The sequence below is a fragment of the Phycomyces blakesleeanus genome (assembly GCF_001638985.1).
Source record: "Phycomyces blakesleeanus NRRL 1555(-) unplaced genomic scaffold PHYBLscaffold_20, whole genome shotgun sequence".
NCBI classification, from domain to species: domain Eukaryota; kingdom Fungi; phylum Mucoromycota; class Mucoromycetes; order Mucorales; family Phycomycetaceae; genus Phycomyces; species Phycomyces blakesleeanus.
In genome coordinates, this window is record NW_017265153.1 from 922841 (window position 1) to 939952 (window position 17112).

Genomic DNA, 17112 nt, shown 5'->3' on the forward strand with positions numbered 1-17112 from the left:
TAATATCTTTACTAATTTTTTTTTTAGTTTTCGCATTTTGGCGCTATTTTCTTCAATGACTTTGCGGCTAATAACGGCCAAGTTGTTAAAGGTCCATTGGCAGTTGGCGGAACAGTCAACGCTCCAGGTGCATTCATAAATTCTAATAACCCAACTACCTGCAGAAAGCCACTGGCCAATTTGACCGATTATGGACTTGTCGCCGGAAACATTGCACCTGCATCTGGAATTAGTGTTAACGGTGCTTCGTTTATTTCTCAGGGATTAGGCTCAAACCTAGTCAGGCCGGTTGATCCAACTTGCCCTGTTTTTGCTAATCGGGGAACTGGTGGAGTTAATATCGCAGATCTTGGGGTTAATTCCGTATACACCTCGTTTGCCTTGGCTTCGATGGCACCTAATGCTAAGCTTGACTCGAACAATGTTGTTACTAGATTTGGCAATACACAATCACCATTCAATGTCTTTACGTTTGACCCGTGTTTCAATGATCAATGCAATATTCTTTCTGATATCTACTCGTACCCTAAGGCTATGCTAGAAGGTGATGGATTCTGGAATGGCCCTGTCGGCGGAACTTGGCCAGCAGGTGTAAATGTGTTCAATGTAAGTAAAGCTTGAAATTTTGGGTGCTTAGTTGTGCATCTTCACTTGTTCTATTCCTAATTAATTATGATTCGTTTAGGTCCCTGTTTATAGTGGAAGCAAATTTGAGCTTGATGGTCAACTTGCTACTGCTGGTCTTGATCCTTGCAATACCATTTTTAACTTCTACCCAGTTACCTCAGATGGAAAATATGATCCAAAAGGAACATTTACCCTTGAACGTGACACCAAAGATGCATTCAATGGTCGCATTTTCGCTCCTCAAGGTATATTTCTTTATTTCTTTATATATATATATATCATTGCTGATTATAATATTTGATAGGCCGTATTATTGATGGTCCTACTGGATCCTTTGGTGGTCAACTTATCGGTCTTTCCTACAAGTGGGAGGAGACTTTTGGTCCTCAGATTAATGATTTCAGCTCTATTGGTGCCACTTGTTCACCTTTGACCAATGCATTCATTGCATACCCGTCAAACCTTCCCTTACCCCAAGATGTCTTGAATTTACTTGGTCTTGTAGTCCCTATTCCCACACCTATAATCCCTATTCCGCCAGCAGTAATTCCAGTCCCTACTGGCGTCATCCCTGCACCGATTCCACCTGTTTTTAGCCCAAAGAAATATCGATGCAAAGTTAAGACAATTCATCCAATGCATCAGATGCATAATATGCATCAGATGCACAAAAATAAGCACTCCAAAGCTCACAATCACGGACATTCGGGTAAAAAGCCAGCATCCAAGTGCAAGCCAAAGTATAAAAAATCATATTGAATAGTCTGCCTCTCTTTAATCCCTTGTTCTATACCCTTTAATTAGTAATTCTCCTTCTTGATATACCCTTTATATCATCACTTTCTACCATAGCGTATCTCATCGATTGAGCACTATTTTCTTTAATAAATAATTTTCATTATTATAAAACTTAAATGATAAAAAAAATGTCTAAATCTCGACCAATATCTAAAGATGAACCTTTGGAACGAGCAGGTTTAATTAATGACAATCCTTTTCGTATAAAATATACTTCAATGAAGTATTGAAATATATTTTATATATCTGTAATTTATATCGAGTGTAAATTTCAATATATGTCCAAATCTTGTATATAATACTCTTTTTTAAGCTATTTACACCAATGGATTTATATCTTGCTACAACATATACCATAAACCCTAGAATACCAATTGCTATTATGCAAACTACGTCCTTTTTCAGTTGATGGCTATTTAAAATTAATTGGAATATTTGTTTCCGGGGTGTTCGATCTATATAGTTATTGAAATTGTTTCATAATAAAAATTGTTGGAGAATAGCCTCGATCTAAACCACATACGCAAATCTGGTAATTATCCAATGTACCTTTCTGAATTACAAGTATCTTAAAGTCTGTCTTGGTTCCTCTTTCCTTCGCATTCTTTGTATGTATAGTCACAAACAAGTGTATGTGATTCTTTTATTTTGGACTAGCAATAATAAAAGGTTGTGGTCAAAATTATAGTTTCTTGATTGTACCCTTGGGTAGTAATGATTACTTCTTACCACAAAACAAGCATATTTCTTGTTTGTACCTTTACTTATACTCTTGTATGTAGACAATACATGCTGTTTAAGTGTTTTGTGCCTTGTATGCATAATATTCTCTTGGTTTCAATATTATGTTTTAGGTCATACGTACTACCACTCTATAAATTTTTTTCATTAATTCTGTAATAAGGCATATATTCTTTGTAATATTCTAAATTCTGTATCTTATTAACCTCAGTATATTTTATTATTATATTCACCTTTCCAAATAGAGGATTTTGCTTCTAGCTTGCTCTTATATTATATATAATAGTTAATGTTATATTGAGTTCAAAAGGGATATATGTATGACATACAGCTTTAAGTATGTTATCTGGTAAACCTTATATCCTATGCATAGGTATATGGTCAATATATCAAATACATATTATTTTTTAAAAAAAAATGACGTGCTAAATCCAAAGATATATGTTCTCTGGCTCCTTGATCTTTAAATAAGGAGAAAAAGAAAGAGAAGATGAAACTGATAAACAAGTACTATAGAACATTTCATTTGTAAGGATGTCTAATCGATAGGAATGGCAATTATAGCTTATATGTAGAATGTGGTTTATACTTATATATCACAAAAATTTTGACAGAAATATGGTAACAACTAAGTTTCTTCTTTCTGTAGCTGTTCTTTATATTGCTGTGGTTACAAGTACCATTCCAATAAAGTGACTATTTATGGATAACAAGATATAATGAGTTTTGACGTTTTCTTGGTAACTCAACGTTTGTATGGTATGAGATGCTTTGCATAAAGGTGGTAAGGCTAGATTACTAGCATAATATTGTTTTTCTTTCTCCTTCTCCTTCTTCGTCTTTTTTTTTCTTAGTTAATATTATGGATAGGTTTCTATACTTCCTTAACAAAATCAGCAAATCTTTGAAATGAAATATGCATATTCTGAGTACAGTATTATATAATCACAGTTTATATTTAATATTTAAGTTTCATACTATGGGAATTTTATTTGCTAAAGTGCATATTGTATAAAATGCTCATAAAGCTATGGTTAAATATATATATGTGGCTTATTCATCTTTTATATACTCCTGTGAAATAAGGTGGTGACCTTAGCAGCAGATAAATAGACAAAATAGTATTTTCAATTTATGATATCATCACAAGTTATATAGTAATCAAAACTACCAACATTTCTTTGATTTTTACCAATAGTCAATACTAAATAATAGGTGGTTTCACCAGTTCTGGATGCTTGACTGTTGGATGGAACAGTATTTTAAACACTAGCCAATAATAATCAATATCAAAAAAAACTGTTGAGTACCATTAATGTCTCTTGGCTTATATGTTTTCTCTCATTTACGTCAGCATTCATACAATCTATCAAAAAGGGTCCTCATGACTTTAAACTTAGCAAAGGATAGAAGTCCAAAGGTCTATCTTCATATTTCTCTTATTCTTTACATATGTAATAAATGCGATTAGAACATAACTATAGTAAAGCTTAGAATGAGCTCTATATGAAATAAATATAATTAATTTATTTAATATGAGATATACCCATCTTTGTTCTTTTAACAGCTACCAATCTGTTATGAATTTTGAGACATAAATCTGTACATGTTTTTTCTATTTATTCCTTCCCACTTTTCTTGCCGAGCTACTTCCAACTCTCTCATATTCATGGGTGGGAAACCCCTCTCACAAATATGGTCATCCAAAATATTCTAGATGTTTTCGATGGGACTTAAATCTAGACTTCTTGATGGCCAGTCAAAAGTATTTAGACCAAGATATTTTCTGCATTTCTTTAACATATTTGAAGTATGGGACGACATGTTATCTTCTTGAAAGATATACTTCTTAATGTCGTTGTTTGATAGGTCATGATAGTATGGCTTAAAATGCTTTCCATAATATCCACATAAACTTTTGAATTTATGGTGCCCTTAACAGCTGCAGGTTATCTAACTTCTTCAGCAGTAATACACTCCCATACCATCACAGATCCTTCATTTCTTTGTACTCTTTGCTAACACAGTCTGTGAAAAGCTTCTCGTCAGCCTTTCTCTACGAACAAACTTTTCCATTTACTCTGAAAAGAGAAAAGTTCGATTCATCACTTCATATGATCGTTTTTCGCTCTTATTTCCAGTTCATCCTTTTTTGCACCTATTTACGGCAAATTGCCATGTCTTTTTTTGGTTAGTCAAGACTTCTGTGCTGCAACACAAGAGTATATACCCAGATTATGCAGTTCTTTGCTGACTGTATTCTCAGAGACTTAATGACCGGTGAGATTTCCAACACCTCTTGTGATGTCTAATAAAGACTGGTGTCTGTCGCTTCTTATAAGTCTATCCAAATGATGCTTGTCTCTAGAATTAAGAAGCTTTGGTCTTCCTGAACGAGACTTATCTTCTACAAAGCCAATTTCATTATACCTTTATATTATACTGCAAATTCATTCTATAGGTATGTCTTTGCAGCGGGAGATTTTTGGAATGGACATTCCAGCTTCGTGCATCCCAACCATGGCAGACTTCTCAGTATTTGAGAACCTCTTAAGTTTATTCGGGAGGTTGTTTTTATCCTGTTTTAAATGTACAGGAGTCATGTTTATAAGGTTATATGTTAACGTAAGTGTGAATTGAGGTTGCAGATAAAAAAGAGAGTAAGCAGACTTTAAAGTCACGAGAACTTTTTTCGATAGATTGTACATTTGTATATATATACTCTAGTGTTTACCATATAATTGCTTTGAAGTAAAATTATTTATCATTTTAATAAACTGATATGCGTTTAAAAATTTCTGTTACTTTAGTACTTCTTTGATCGATATCGGTTGCAGCTTCGAGCTTTAATCTATGGGGTCAATCAACACCTGCTGAACGAGCGGTTAGTCCATAATATTTTTATGAACTTGTTAAAATATAGATGTTTTTGCCAGTATTAAACATAATCCTTTTAGATGTACCATTTCAATGGCATATTTTTCGGAAATTTTATTTCTAAAGGTGGCCAAGATATATTAGGTCCCTTGGCAGTTGGTGGAGATTTTACTGGCCCACTATACCATCAATTCAAACAACTACTATGGCTGTGTTAATACGCCTACAAGTCTGAATACATATGGGTTTGTCGTGGGAGGAAGTGTTAATACAGTCGATACCCATGTTCACGGCTCTGTGTATCTTGGGAAAGGAGGAACTGTGAATCAGGTCCAACAACTGAACCAAGCTTGCGCTTTTGTTGTCGGTGAAGGGACTGGAGAAGTTAATTTTTATGATATTGGTATTGGTGCAGTATATTCGAATTATGTATTGTCCCTTACGCGACCCACCATGATACTCCACTCAAATGGTGATTTGACCAAAATTATATCTAGCTCGGGAAATTCTACACAATTCAATGTTTTGACGTTCAATGTTTGCAGCAACAAAAACTGTATTATATGGAATGGGCTTCTTTCCTACCCTAATTCAATGCTTCAAGGTCAAGGGAACTGGAATGGTCCCCAAATACTACCTTGGCCCCCATCTGGGATAACAGTCTTCAATGTAAATTGAACACAATTGAGAGTGATTTCTCTATTTTACTCATTGGTATTTTACAGGTTCATATTGCTAGTGGATCCACTTTTAGGCTTTCTAGAAATATTCCTACCATTGGTCTCGATCCCTGCCGTACATTATTTAACTTCTATCCGGTCAAAGATGACGGTAGTTATGATGCAGTTGGAACATTCACCCTAGTTCGTGAGACGGGTGGTCCATTTGGTGGTCTGACTCTTGCTCCTCTGGGTAAGAACATATTTAAAGCATGCTTTATTATGATTACTAATGAAAACGTTCAAAGGGCATATTGTTGGTGGGTCTACCGGTGCTTTCTCCGGGTAGATTAATCGGGCTTGATTATACGTGGAAGTATCCAAATGGTGTTGAGATTCACGATAGCGAAGCTCTTGGGTACACATGCCATACGATCCCTAATGGAGAGCTCCAATATCCAGATATAATGCCTCATCGAACACTATTTACCTTCCTAGTTGCGAGTCCAACTGGGACTCCCATACCATATATTACCACAGCTACAGAAACGGGGTTTATATCTAATACTGATACAGCATCAACAATCATCTCAGGGACTATACAACTAAGTACTACCACGTTTACTTTACCAGTTCTTCAACTTGAAACTACTACTATCACGGTGGTTGATGAAGGAGTAACTGTGACAGTATCTTCCACAGAAGCTTGGACCGAAACTATTGTTGAAACTAGCACTATAACTTATCTAGATTGCACAAACACTATTACTGCAACACCCAAAGTAGCAAGAATAACCGACACAGGATTTGTTACATCCCAAGAGAAACCAACTTTGACATATATCGACGGAAATGAAATATCAACCGTCACTGTTTCTGTATCAATTATAGTCACTGACACCACTTCAGTAATAGAGCGCGAAACTCTTACTTTGACCTACGTCGATCAAGGACAGGCTCTTACAACAACTTTATTGAAACCAGTGACAGTTATTAAAACCGGCCTTTCTGCTACTTTTCAAACGGTTCCTTTAACTTATGTCACAGGAAGTCAGACGATAACTGCAGCTGTTACGGTCCTAGTCACTAATACTGTCTCCCGTGAAACCAAAACATTTGAGACAGTGGTTTTGACTTACATTGATGAGAATGACATACTCACCACTACTATTACACACCTGATATTAATTACAGATGTTACACGCATCACCTCCCGCGATACAGTGACTCTGACTTACATAGATGGTACCCAAACAATCGCTACTACTCTGATAGAAGATGTGATCATTACAAAAACCCCGTTTAGCACTTTACATGAAACAGTTACTTTGACGGTTGTAGATGGATCTCAGACAAGGACGACTACGATTCAAAAACCAGTAATTTCAACAGACTTTACTTCTCTATTTTCCCATGAAACAGTAGTTTTGACAGTCGTTGAAGGCACTGATATAATTACGAGCACAATTACAAGACCAGTCATACCTACAGAAACTGAAGATATTACCGTATCCTTGCCTGATCACAAAACTGTCACGTATACTTATATAGACGGTACCAGTGTAGCTATTACTACATTTCCAGCTTTTACCAGTACCCCCACAAATACACACACACCTACAGTAACTGTTTCAGTGACCGTTACTGAAACAGATAGAAGCATATGTTTCCCAACTCCAACACCTACAATAGACGGAGGAGATGGTACATGTATCGCCAAAAAGTGTGCCTCTCATGGACCATGCGCTTTCGACCGAGACAGTCCTGAGTGTGCTTATTTTAAACTCGGATGTCTACACAGTTATATGAACAAGAATACCCATCGTTCTAAGCCTAGACCCAAAGCAATGTACACTCCCGATAAAAGCCCCAAGGGTTACAGAATTAAACAATGTGTAGCCCGTAAGCATGGGCATTTGCAACCGAAACAGGCGCCGAAATGTAAACAAAAAAACAAGGAATACTTTTGAAGAATTGGTTGTACCTGTTTTTTAAAAGAAAAATAACATCATCATCGTTATTATATACCCTTTAACTACAAACTTTCTATTTCTTGTTTACGAATAAAAAAGCACATATTCCTTAAAATATAGAAATCTTAATATTAAAGGCAAATTATTAGAAGGGTTAAGATTTCTACTTTTAGTTTTTTGTTTTTTCATACAGGAAACTTCTTTTATTTTATTTATATAAGTCATTTAATAATGTGTCTGTCATAATATATTCTGTTTAAAATAAATAAAGATACGTTTGCGCAGAAAATACACGAGGTTTATGAAGCAGCAAGATAAATTCATTTTTTCTTTAAATTATATTATATGATCTACGTTTTGATGAGGCTCTGTATATTTGCACCTCGTTAAGAAAGGAAATCAAAGCCCCTTTCCAGAATCCATCTTTTTGATCGTTCGTTCTGCACGATACATGACACGGTCCAAAAGCCCTGCAACTGTAAATATACCACCTACGATAGCAAAGACACCAGTGATAAAACTGGTAAAAGAAGGACGTGTTTCACGGTAGATGATCATCATCGGGGAAATATCCATATTAAAGAAGACGCCTAGAACAGATAGATACTTGGTTATTTAACTTATTCTTATATTTTAGTATGACTTTTATGCCGTGAAGCACTAACCTGGAAGACCGTTGTTTCCTTCCTGTAACACACGTTCATTCTGGGTGTATGCATATTGGTTTGTATAAATAGGATTCCCAGACAAAGGTCTCAGTTCAGTCGAAACAATCTTCAAGAAATATTGATATACAACACGCGCTGATGATAGAACAATTAACTTTTCACATTTTTATTTATCCTTCTTCTTGCTATTTTCACCTACTTTTATCTGTCACTTTGTTTGTTCCAGCAAGTGAGTTGGTAATGGCCATGATCGCCTCGTTCTCATCATTAGTATCAGGACCAAATTTGAGACGATGGATATTGTGTGAAAGATCAAATGAGTGCCCATCAGGAGCACCTGCGATAAAGTTATTGAGGTCGTGGACGTGCATACTAGACTGTTGAAACGCTTGACCAGGTGCGATGTGGAAATTTCCACGGACTTTATTCACTGATAGATGCCCATGAACATTACAACCTTCGTTGGATTGAGTCTCAATACGTTCACGCCAGCCCTCTCTTAAGCATTGTTCAATCTTATCAGTATCCCCAAGGCCCCATCCCATGTTTACGTATGCTTCTCGGACATCTTCACATGTATTGCAGCATTTGTCTTCACGGGAAGAAACTGCGCCGTAACAACTACCACATGAATCTGGAGCTAGCAAAGCTTTTTCTGCAGCCTTTGTGTTGTCTCCAAGCTCTGTTTATCCGTGTAAATACATATGATTTGGCTGTGAAAAATCTATTTACTTACTTTGCTCCTTTTCTGACTTGATCTGAACTCCCATTAAATCCAGGCGTACCTTGTATACATCATGACTATATCCTGTGATGTGTTCTCCTGAATCATCCATTATATCTAGGCTTAACACTATAGTATTCTCTCTTATTAGCCTTTTCTTTAAAATTCATAGTCAATCCTTTAGTTTACTTACTGTGACACGGCATTTTTGGAAAGGTGATGTTAAAGTTGATGGTCATCTTTTCTTTTCTACCCTTGTCTACAATCAGCTCAGGCACCCATGTTGGAGTGCGGTATGCAATCAATTCAGATAAAACAAGGAAGATGATGATGATCGCACTAATGACGGTTACTGTATTTAATATATAAGAAAAAGAGAAATGGAGTTAATACAAATCTATTCTAATATCACTGTCTTATTTTTGCTTACCAGAGGCGCCTGTTAGTGTCTTTACGCGAAAGTCATCGAGTGTTTTAGCATAGGCATCAAATTGTCGGAATCTGACAAACAAGGAACCATCCTTTGCCATGATGAAAAAGTGGACAAGCCCATTATGACCAGCAAACCAGGCACCATATCATGGTATAGTCACGTGGAGAGTATTCATTGCTAATAAAATACCCCTTTGTAGATACTTGAAATTTTGACAGATTATGCTAAATCAGTCGGATAAACTCAATCCACGGTCAATTAACGATATCTATCATATTGCTCTTGTTCACATATATACAAGGTATTCTGAATATCCTATAATTGCCCTAAATAAAGATTTATCTCTCTATCTCTCTTCTTCATTCTAATACCAGAGACATCATCATAAAAGTGTGGAAACTCGCTTGAATGTAGTCAAAACCCGTTTGTACGGACAAATGGTAGAAATAAGTAATATAATCAATTTATAATGCACAATTAACAAGATCTAAGTAGACACTTGCTAGTGCATACAATTGGCCATAAATCGTGTAGCCATAAATACCTCCTTCTTTTCCGAACCAGATAACTTGTCAGTATAATGTGTCCATGGTGGCCATATTCCGACAAGTGTTTCTTTCATAAAGTCTTTTTCTGTTGTAGATGTTATGTTTGAATGAAGAAAGAAGAAACCAAAGAGGTATTTGTCGTCATTTTCGTTGGGAACGTAGGATGGCAAGACATGGGGCTGTGAAAATATATCTTTAACACTATCATCATCTTGTTGACTTTGAGTTGAAGACTTTAAGGTTTCTTGTTCTTCGTCTGTAACAGGTACACACCAAGAAAAAATAACCCCGTTTTCAGACCAAGTGTCTGTCATCCGGAACAATCTTGCTTCCTTTGAGTGGAATACTGCCCAGGTCACTGAGCCGTGATGAGCCACTTATTAAAGCACACAGTTAAAAAAAAGGAACTCCAAGCCAAATTTCTTCTTCTTCATTCTTTTGTTCAGACTTACTAGTGGCTTTGACGGATCTCTCCCATTTCATAAAATCTTTTGTTTCATCCAGAGCCACTTCTCTTGCTTGATTAGCTAAACCACTTCTATAAGATACCGAGCATTAGATACATAATCAAGAAGAATCTACTATCATAGTGCGTACGCTTCTAAAGTGAGTGGCTTAATTTCTTTGATATGTCGAACTTGTCTGTCAGTAATGGGATGTGGATAGACAGGTCGAAAAGCAGTCGGGGTGATATCAAAGGGTAGATCAGGAATATGGTGTCTGACTGAAACGAGTGCTTTACGCTCTTTTTCTTCTAAAATCTCTTCTTCTCGATCAACATCGCTATCAAAACTTTGGATGCTCATTAGAGATCTAGTTTGAGATAGATGTTGATGCGTGGATGGAGTGGGCCTCCAATCATCTAAATCATCAAGTATATTTGTATCTGAAAACTCTGATATATCGTCAGCAGATGTTGCGTGAAGATCAACAGAGACTGCTTCGATCTGGACTTCCTGCTCATCGCCAACATTTCTTAATTCTTGTAATACATGTTCTGTTTCAGTGGGTATATCTTCATTATAGTGAGGACGCTTAGAAGTGTGTATTCCGCTGTCTTTCATTTCCCTTTTGCGAACACTGCTTCCGCTTGGTGGTTGCTTTTTGTGGGCAAGTTGATCAACAGACTCTGAGTCACTATAGCCTTCTACAATTTCTTCGGGTAATATTGTTTCTTGAATATTCTTCTTTACATGATTCATGTTTGAGGTTGTGTCATCACTGTCACTTTCAAATTCTGAAATGGATAACTGTGGCGAAGCAATAAATGTCAATCAAGTTCTTATTGTTGCTCATGGCGTTCGTACATCATCATATTCAAGGACAGGGTACATAAAACTTGCTCTTGCGATTGCTGCTTGCTTTTTCTTTGTCTAGTGTGGATAGATGCATTACATTAGAAAATTACCACTTTATACACATTACTCAACTTACCATTCGGGTTCCCATTTTGTCAAGAGATTATTAAAAATAACAAAATTATGCGCACCCATTTTTATATCTCGATTTTGAAGTGTACGAGAAATTAATCATATACATACACATTACCCGTTTTTTTTTACCACAAAACTCTTTTCACTTTATTCGTTCTTACATTATTATTTTATAAAGGCCCTGCGTACAGATCATGATGAATACTTCTTCTAATTTAGAAAAAGAACAGAGCAAACTTTATTAAAAGCATACAATCTAAACGTCGTTAATAAGAGCTTTTAATATACACACTCTTTTTTTTTCGTTTACTATTCGGACAGTTGCTTGGTACAAACATTTATATATATATATTACAATTCCAAAAATATGTTCGGTTAATTTACGAAAAGATTGTGTATACTTGTAAATCATAGTTGCTTTTTTGATAGAAATGAATAAAATATAGAGTATTTTTCAAGAATTTCGAGGCTTTTATTAAAAACCACACTTGGTCCTATCAAGTATAGAGAAACTAAAGTCTTTGACATGTATACTGTTTTCTTCAAACGATATCCTTAGTAGTATGCCTATTCATATATATATATATATCTACATATTCTATTTATATCTACATTTATTCATTGTAATGCTTATTTATTGTTTTTCTTTAAAACTCATATTTTACTCTAAAGGCATCCAAGTTTTGGGTGTCACAATGAATAGCCAACTCATCGTTATTCAATCTATAAAAAAGAAGAAGGGTTCTGTAAGTTATTGTGGTCTGCTTAGAGATCATACCAACCAATCTTACATATACATAAGCATCTTTAGAGTATTCCACAAAGAATCTTGAGTTACAGGGATTTTTGGGTGAATTTTTGCAATATTTCGTTGGCGAAGAGTGAGAGCTATAAGCAAGTGCTCGACTGCTTCTTTGTGTTGGCCCAGTCGCATACAGCTAAAGGCTATATTGTAGCGTACTCGGACGCTATTTGGATTAAGTTCGAGAGCATGGAAGTATATCTCAAGAGCACCTTCCATGTCTTGCGAATGGGCTAGGGTTGCGCCTAGTTTGTTCCACAAAAGAAAGTCCTTTATTTTTATTTTTTTTACACAAATCATTAGCCAAATATATCATTTTAATATGACAAATCATTATCTTTACCTCTGGTTTGCTCGCCAGCGCGGCTTTGAAACAATCTATTACTTTATCATGCTCGCCAGATAATGTGAACAGAATACCAAGACATATTTGAATATCTGGATCCATTCCTTCTCCCGGAGAAGACCTTGCTGCATCAAGAAAGAGAGAGGTGATGATATCGTGTCGCTCATTATCCATATATTCATAATGTTTTGCGAGGTATTGGTAATTGGGGTGGTTTTCAATCCATTTCTCCAGACTATCGTATACTTTATCAGGGCACTTTTCATTTGTGTAGCTCACTGCTAATCCAAGCCATGCATCTGTTAAGCTTGGATCTCTCTGAACACTCTTATCAAATGCATTAATTGCAGCTTTTCCATATTCATTTTCTTGGTATCTACAGCCCAGCTGATACCAAGTTTCTGCACTCTTCTCGTCCTTTTCTTGCTGAGCTTTCTCGGAAATATCCAAAAATGAGTCCTGGGGTGGTTGATAAAAAGGCTGATACAGTTCCATGGATTCTGGAGAGAATAAACAAAATCCTGCTTTTGGTTGATTCTCAAACATACTACTGTCAAATGTTGATCGTGTTTTTGATTTTTGGTTTGTCGCATCAAGCGGGCTAGTATCAATGTTTGTACATGTCATAGGTTGCACTTGTACATCTAAATCCAAAGGATAGTTGCAAGTCATTTGTTGTGATCCATTCTGAGACTCTTGTAGTGCAAAAGACATTTTCCAATCTCGGTCAACTTCTTTGATATGTATGCATATATTTATTAATTTTATTTAATTTAATTTCATTTCATTTCATTTGTTTATTTTATTTTATTTTTGAAAAGGGCCATCAGTATTAGAAATGATTCAAATTCTCTTTATTACAATTTTTACCTTTGCTAACCTCTTCAAATGCCCGCTCAAGCTCATCATTGTACTTTGAAGTCTGTAGAGTTTGCGTCTGTTGAAATTTTGCAAACTCTTGAAACCAGTTATTTTCTACATTTTAAGTGATAGTTAATGCATATTTGCCATTCTGACCTCAAGAAATAACTTCTCTTGCACTATAGCCCCAAAGCTCAAGGAATTTACTATTCTTCTTTTTAATATGTATATAGCATTTACCTTGTAGTACCATTTTCTCTCTATTGTTAACCAATGGTTTCTGAAAGGTTGGATTTTTCATGAACTCGTGTGTCCAATCAGACCCTTTCATTGGCTCTGGATAGACTCTAAATTGTGTTGATATTGGTGTATATGCATTTGTGTTTTCTTGCTGGAGAAACGCGTCTACAAACTAGAATATATAGTACAATTCTTAACATTCTATTCAAGAGACTACTACTACTACTATATCAATTGCCATACATCATTTTCCGAACTGGTTTGAGCAGATACATGTGATCGAAAGCCACTCTAATTTCACACGCACACACACACAAAATACATATGAAGTCATTAGGTACTAGTTTACTACGTCATTTGAAGCTATACCTTTCTGTTGCTTTGAACTGAATGAACATTCCGATCCTAATGTTAAATGTTGAATCTGCAATGAGTACACTTGGATCTTGCACTACAATGACTTGTCTGGAATTATGCGGGAACCTTTTGGAATGAATGATCGCTGTGAAAATGTTTTATAAGACCAGCTAATGGGTTTACAGAGCCACACTCGGCTGAACTGGTTGAGAATAGAGAAAATGCCATGTTTTGAGAAGAGAAGAAAGAAGAGAATGCGTGAGACAAGTTGAGGTCTACAAAACCCACTTTGTCATTTTTACCTCCCCCCTTTTTTTCTTTTTCTTTTTTTTTTCTTTCCGCGCTCAGATTGCCATTGTGCCACATATTGGTTCACAGATGATCTTCTGTTTAACAATCACAACGACCTTCTGTCTTGGGATCTGCCGGTCATTTTCCTTGGGTAAATATTGTAGACTCTTCAGCAGTCGTGGTACCTACGGCTTATCCACAATTATCTCAGTAACAGTCGTACGTACCTGAGGTCAATATGAATTCTAGAATATGCTTTGCCTGACATTTTTAATATTATGGCTTGTGCTCCGATAAAAAGATTATCATCTCCCCGCTTTGTAGCACTTGTACAAGAAAATCCCATTTCTGCTTACTTCAGTTAATATAAGATGTGTTGGGAAAACTCGGGATTCTTTTCCTTCCTTTAATTTAAATCAAATAAGAGAATTATGTATTATTCAAAATAGCTGTTATAATTGTATGTTTTATTATTGAAAAAGAAGAAGGAGCAAAAATTGAATATTATTATTATTAAATAGTGAGGTTATATAGAGTAAAAAAAAAGCAACAAGTGAGTACGATGTTAATACAAGAAAAGGCTATTCTTAAAATGGAAACTGTAGCAAAAGAGGAAATTAAAAGGGCATCTTTTCCCTTTTGGCCACAAATGAAAATAAATAAATAAATAAAAATAGTGTACAAAGAAAACAATCCATGCATACTTCTCCCTTAGAAAGAAGAAAACCTTCAAGAGGTTTCGTTTACATTTCGTTCTTGGGTTGGTACTGCTGCTGTACCCAACTGAGAAATGTCATAGCCATTTTCAGTCAGATAAGCCAAAAAGGCTTCATCCTCCTCAATCAAACCTCTAGGCCCGATTTCAGGCACAAAGAACCAAGCGACTATGCTTGCTCCAATAGCAATGCCGCTACCCACCAAGAAAGGTCCTCGAATACCACCCATAGCCTCTTGCATAGGCACAAATGCTAACGTACCAACCGTAGCTCCAACTTTACCAACAGCAGCAGCAATACCATAACCAGTACCACGAATAGGTGTAGGGAACAACTCCATTGCGTTTAATCCCATACAGTCACCAGGGCCGTATTCGCCCAAAGCAAGGAAAAGACCGTACATAATCTACCAGAGCTTGTGAGTGAATTATTGAAGCCAATCAAACTAGACTCACAACTTACCACAAACATTGGGAAGCAGTTCTTTGTTAATGGTTCATAAACACCGCCAATGATCATACCAACTACACCCTGAGCGAGCAATCCAATTGCCAGTGTTCTTCTACGTCCAATCTTGTCTACTGAAAATGCACCAGCGATACAGCCAGGAAGGTAGAATGCATAAAGAAGAACATTCCATCCCATTGTTTCGATCATGGAATCGCCTGTTGCCACGGTATCGATAATCACAGAAGAGAAGATACCGTTTGGGAAGGAAATAAAGTCATAGATAAACCAAAGACCAGAGGCAATCAAGAGTCTGAACCAATAGCGTTTGAAAATTAATCTGTAAGGGACCCTGACCTTCATAGCGTTTTTGGTATATTGCTTAGAATCAGCCATCTTCAGACGGACTATAGCACAACCATTAGTATCCAAGGTAACTGATTGACTTTTTTTTTTTTTTTAAAAAAAAAGATATTATTTCTGGTTTTACTTACAGTACAGAACTGACAGAGGTGGAATTATACCCAAGCCAAAGGACAGACGCCAAACCGGCTCAAGGTTGTCTTTAAAGATAGCTAGCAGAATAACAGGTATAACAGCAGAAATAACGTAGCCGAGATCGATAACAAAGTTGGTCACAAATACAAATAGAGCTCCTCGTCGGCCCGGTGCGACTTCATCTGCAGCCTCTCCTGCGGCAACAGAACTACAGGGGTATTCTCCTCCAACGCCTACGCCCATTACACCACGAGCGACTACCATCATCCAGAGTAGATTTGTAGGTGTGCTTCCGCTCGAAGCTGCTGATAGGGCAGCACCAATGATTACAAGGGCAGTGGTAGACACCAAACCGATCTTACGACCCAACCGATCGACAATCAAGCCAAAACCTTTTTTTTAAATATATATATATATATAAAGAAGATGAAACACAAGAGGTTCAAATTAGACTGATATCTAGGTCACGTTAAAATAAATGGATTTGGTGGCACCCTATTTGGTGACTTTATATATTATATTGTATTATTTTATAATATAATATATTTTATTTTAAGAGATAGTAGTAATAATAATGCTTACTTAGTTGACCGATGACTGCGCCAACAAACATAGAGTAAGACAGACGCGAAGACATTGTGGAATTAAAGATTTCTGTGCCATAAATCTTCTTGAGAACCAAGTTGATAAAACTGATGACACCAGACTGGTAACCATCCGAGAGTAAAGCAAATCCACTGAATAGAACGTTGAAATAGGACGTTGTCTTGGTCTTGGGCTTTACTGGAGCATCTTCAATAGAGGATGTTGATTGAGCGATATCAATATCCTTCCCAATCATTCGGTCTATGGCAGACTCGTCGTTTGGGAAACGTTGCTTTATCGAAGAACCCGAGGGCTCATTGTGAAGAGATGCCATGTAAAGGTAAGAAAGCAGGTAAAGAGATCAGAAAAAGAATCTAGATCGAAACTATTTATTAGGTTCTAGAAAAAAAAAAGCTAGCATGACTTGCGTGCGTGAGGGCGTGAGGGCGTGTGTGTGTGTGTATTTTTTGTAGATGTAATGGTTTGGT

The 17112-nt window shown here is 36.3% G+C and overlaps 5 protein-coding genes across 5 annotated transcripts; 1 reads left to right on the plus strand and 4 right to left on the minus strand.

Annotated features, from left to right (window-relative positions):
* Positions 1 to 4948: 4948 nt before the first annotated feature.
* On the plus strand, positions 4949 to 7672 carry PHYBLDRAFT_172027 (hypothetical protein; the record flags this gene model as incomplete). The annotated part of the gene is made up of 4 exons (XM_018436718.1): positions 4949 to 4975; positions 5188 to 5712; positions 5769 to 5955; positions 7254 to 7672. 4 exons carry the CDS (start codon positions 4949 to 4951, stop codon positions 7670 to 7672), a joined length of 1158 nt encoding a protein of 385 aa, XP_018288052.1.
* Positions 7673 to 7861: 189 nt separating this feature from the next.
* PHYBLDRAFT_178020 (hypothetical protein) lies at positions 7862 to 9597 on the minus strand (the record flags this gene model as incomplete). The annotated part of the gene is made up of 6 exons (XM_018437942.1): positions 7862 to 8265; positions 8341 to 8478; positions 8543 to 9025; positions 9080 to 9196; positions 9261 to 9419; positions 9498 to 9597. The coding sequence occupies 6 exons, from the start codon at positions 9595 to 9597 to the stop codon at positions 8075 to 8077; spliced, it is 1188 nt and encodes a 395-aa protein (XP_018288053.1). The 3' UTR covers positions 7862 to 8074.
* A 405-nt stretch (positions 9598 to 10002) lies between these two features.
* Positions 10003 to 11497, minus strand: PHYBLDRAFT_149177 (hypothetical protein; the record flags this gene model as incomplete). Its single annotated transcript, XM_018432229.1, has 5 exons — positions 10003 to 10424; positions 10501 to 10586; positions 10646 to 11298; positions 11356 to 11421; positions 11483 to 11497. The coding sequence occupies 5 exons, from the start codon at positions 11495 to 11497 to the stop codon at positions 10003 to 10005; spliced, it is 1242 nt and encodes a 413-aa protein (XP_018288054.1).
* A 603-nt stretch (positions 11498 to 12100) lies between these two features.
* PHYBLDRAFT_126825 (hypothetical protein) lies at positions 12101 to 12908 on the minus strand. The gene is made up of 3 exons (XM_018429127.1): positions 12627 to 12908; positions 12273 to 12553; positions 12101 to 12204 (listed from the first exon to the last, which is right to left on the minus strand). Exons 1-3 carry the CDS (start codon positions 12801 to 12803, stop codon positions 12129 to 12131), a joined length of 534 nt encoding a protein of 177 aa, XP_018288055.1. The 5' UTR covers positions 12804 to 12908; the 3' UTR covers positions 12101 to 12128.
* A 2199-nt stretch (positions 12909 to 15107) lies between these two features.
* Positions 15108 to 16880, minus strand: PHYBLDRAFT_115910 (hypothetical protein; the record flags this gene model as incomplete). Its single annotated transcript, XM_018428485.1, has 4 exons — positions 15108 to 15500; positions 15557 to 15948; positions 16036 to 16431; positions 16622 to 16880. The coding sequence occupies 4 exons, from the start codon at positions 16878 to 16880 to the stop codon at positions 15108 to 15110; spliced, it is 1440 nt and encodes a 479-aa protein (XP_018288056.1).
* Positions 16881 to 17112: the final 232 nt, after the last annotated feature.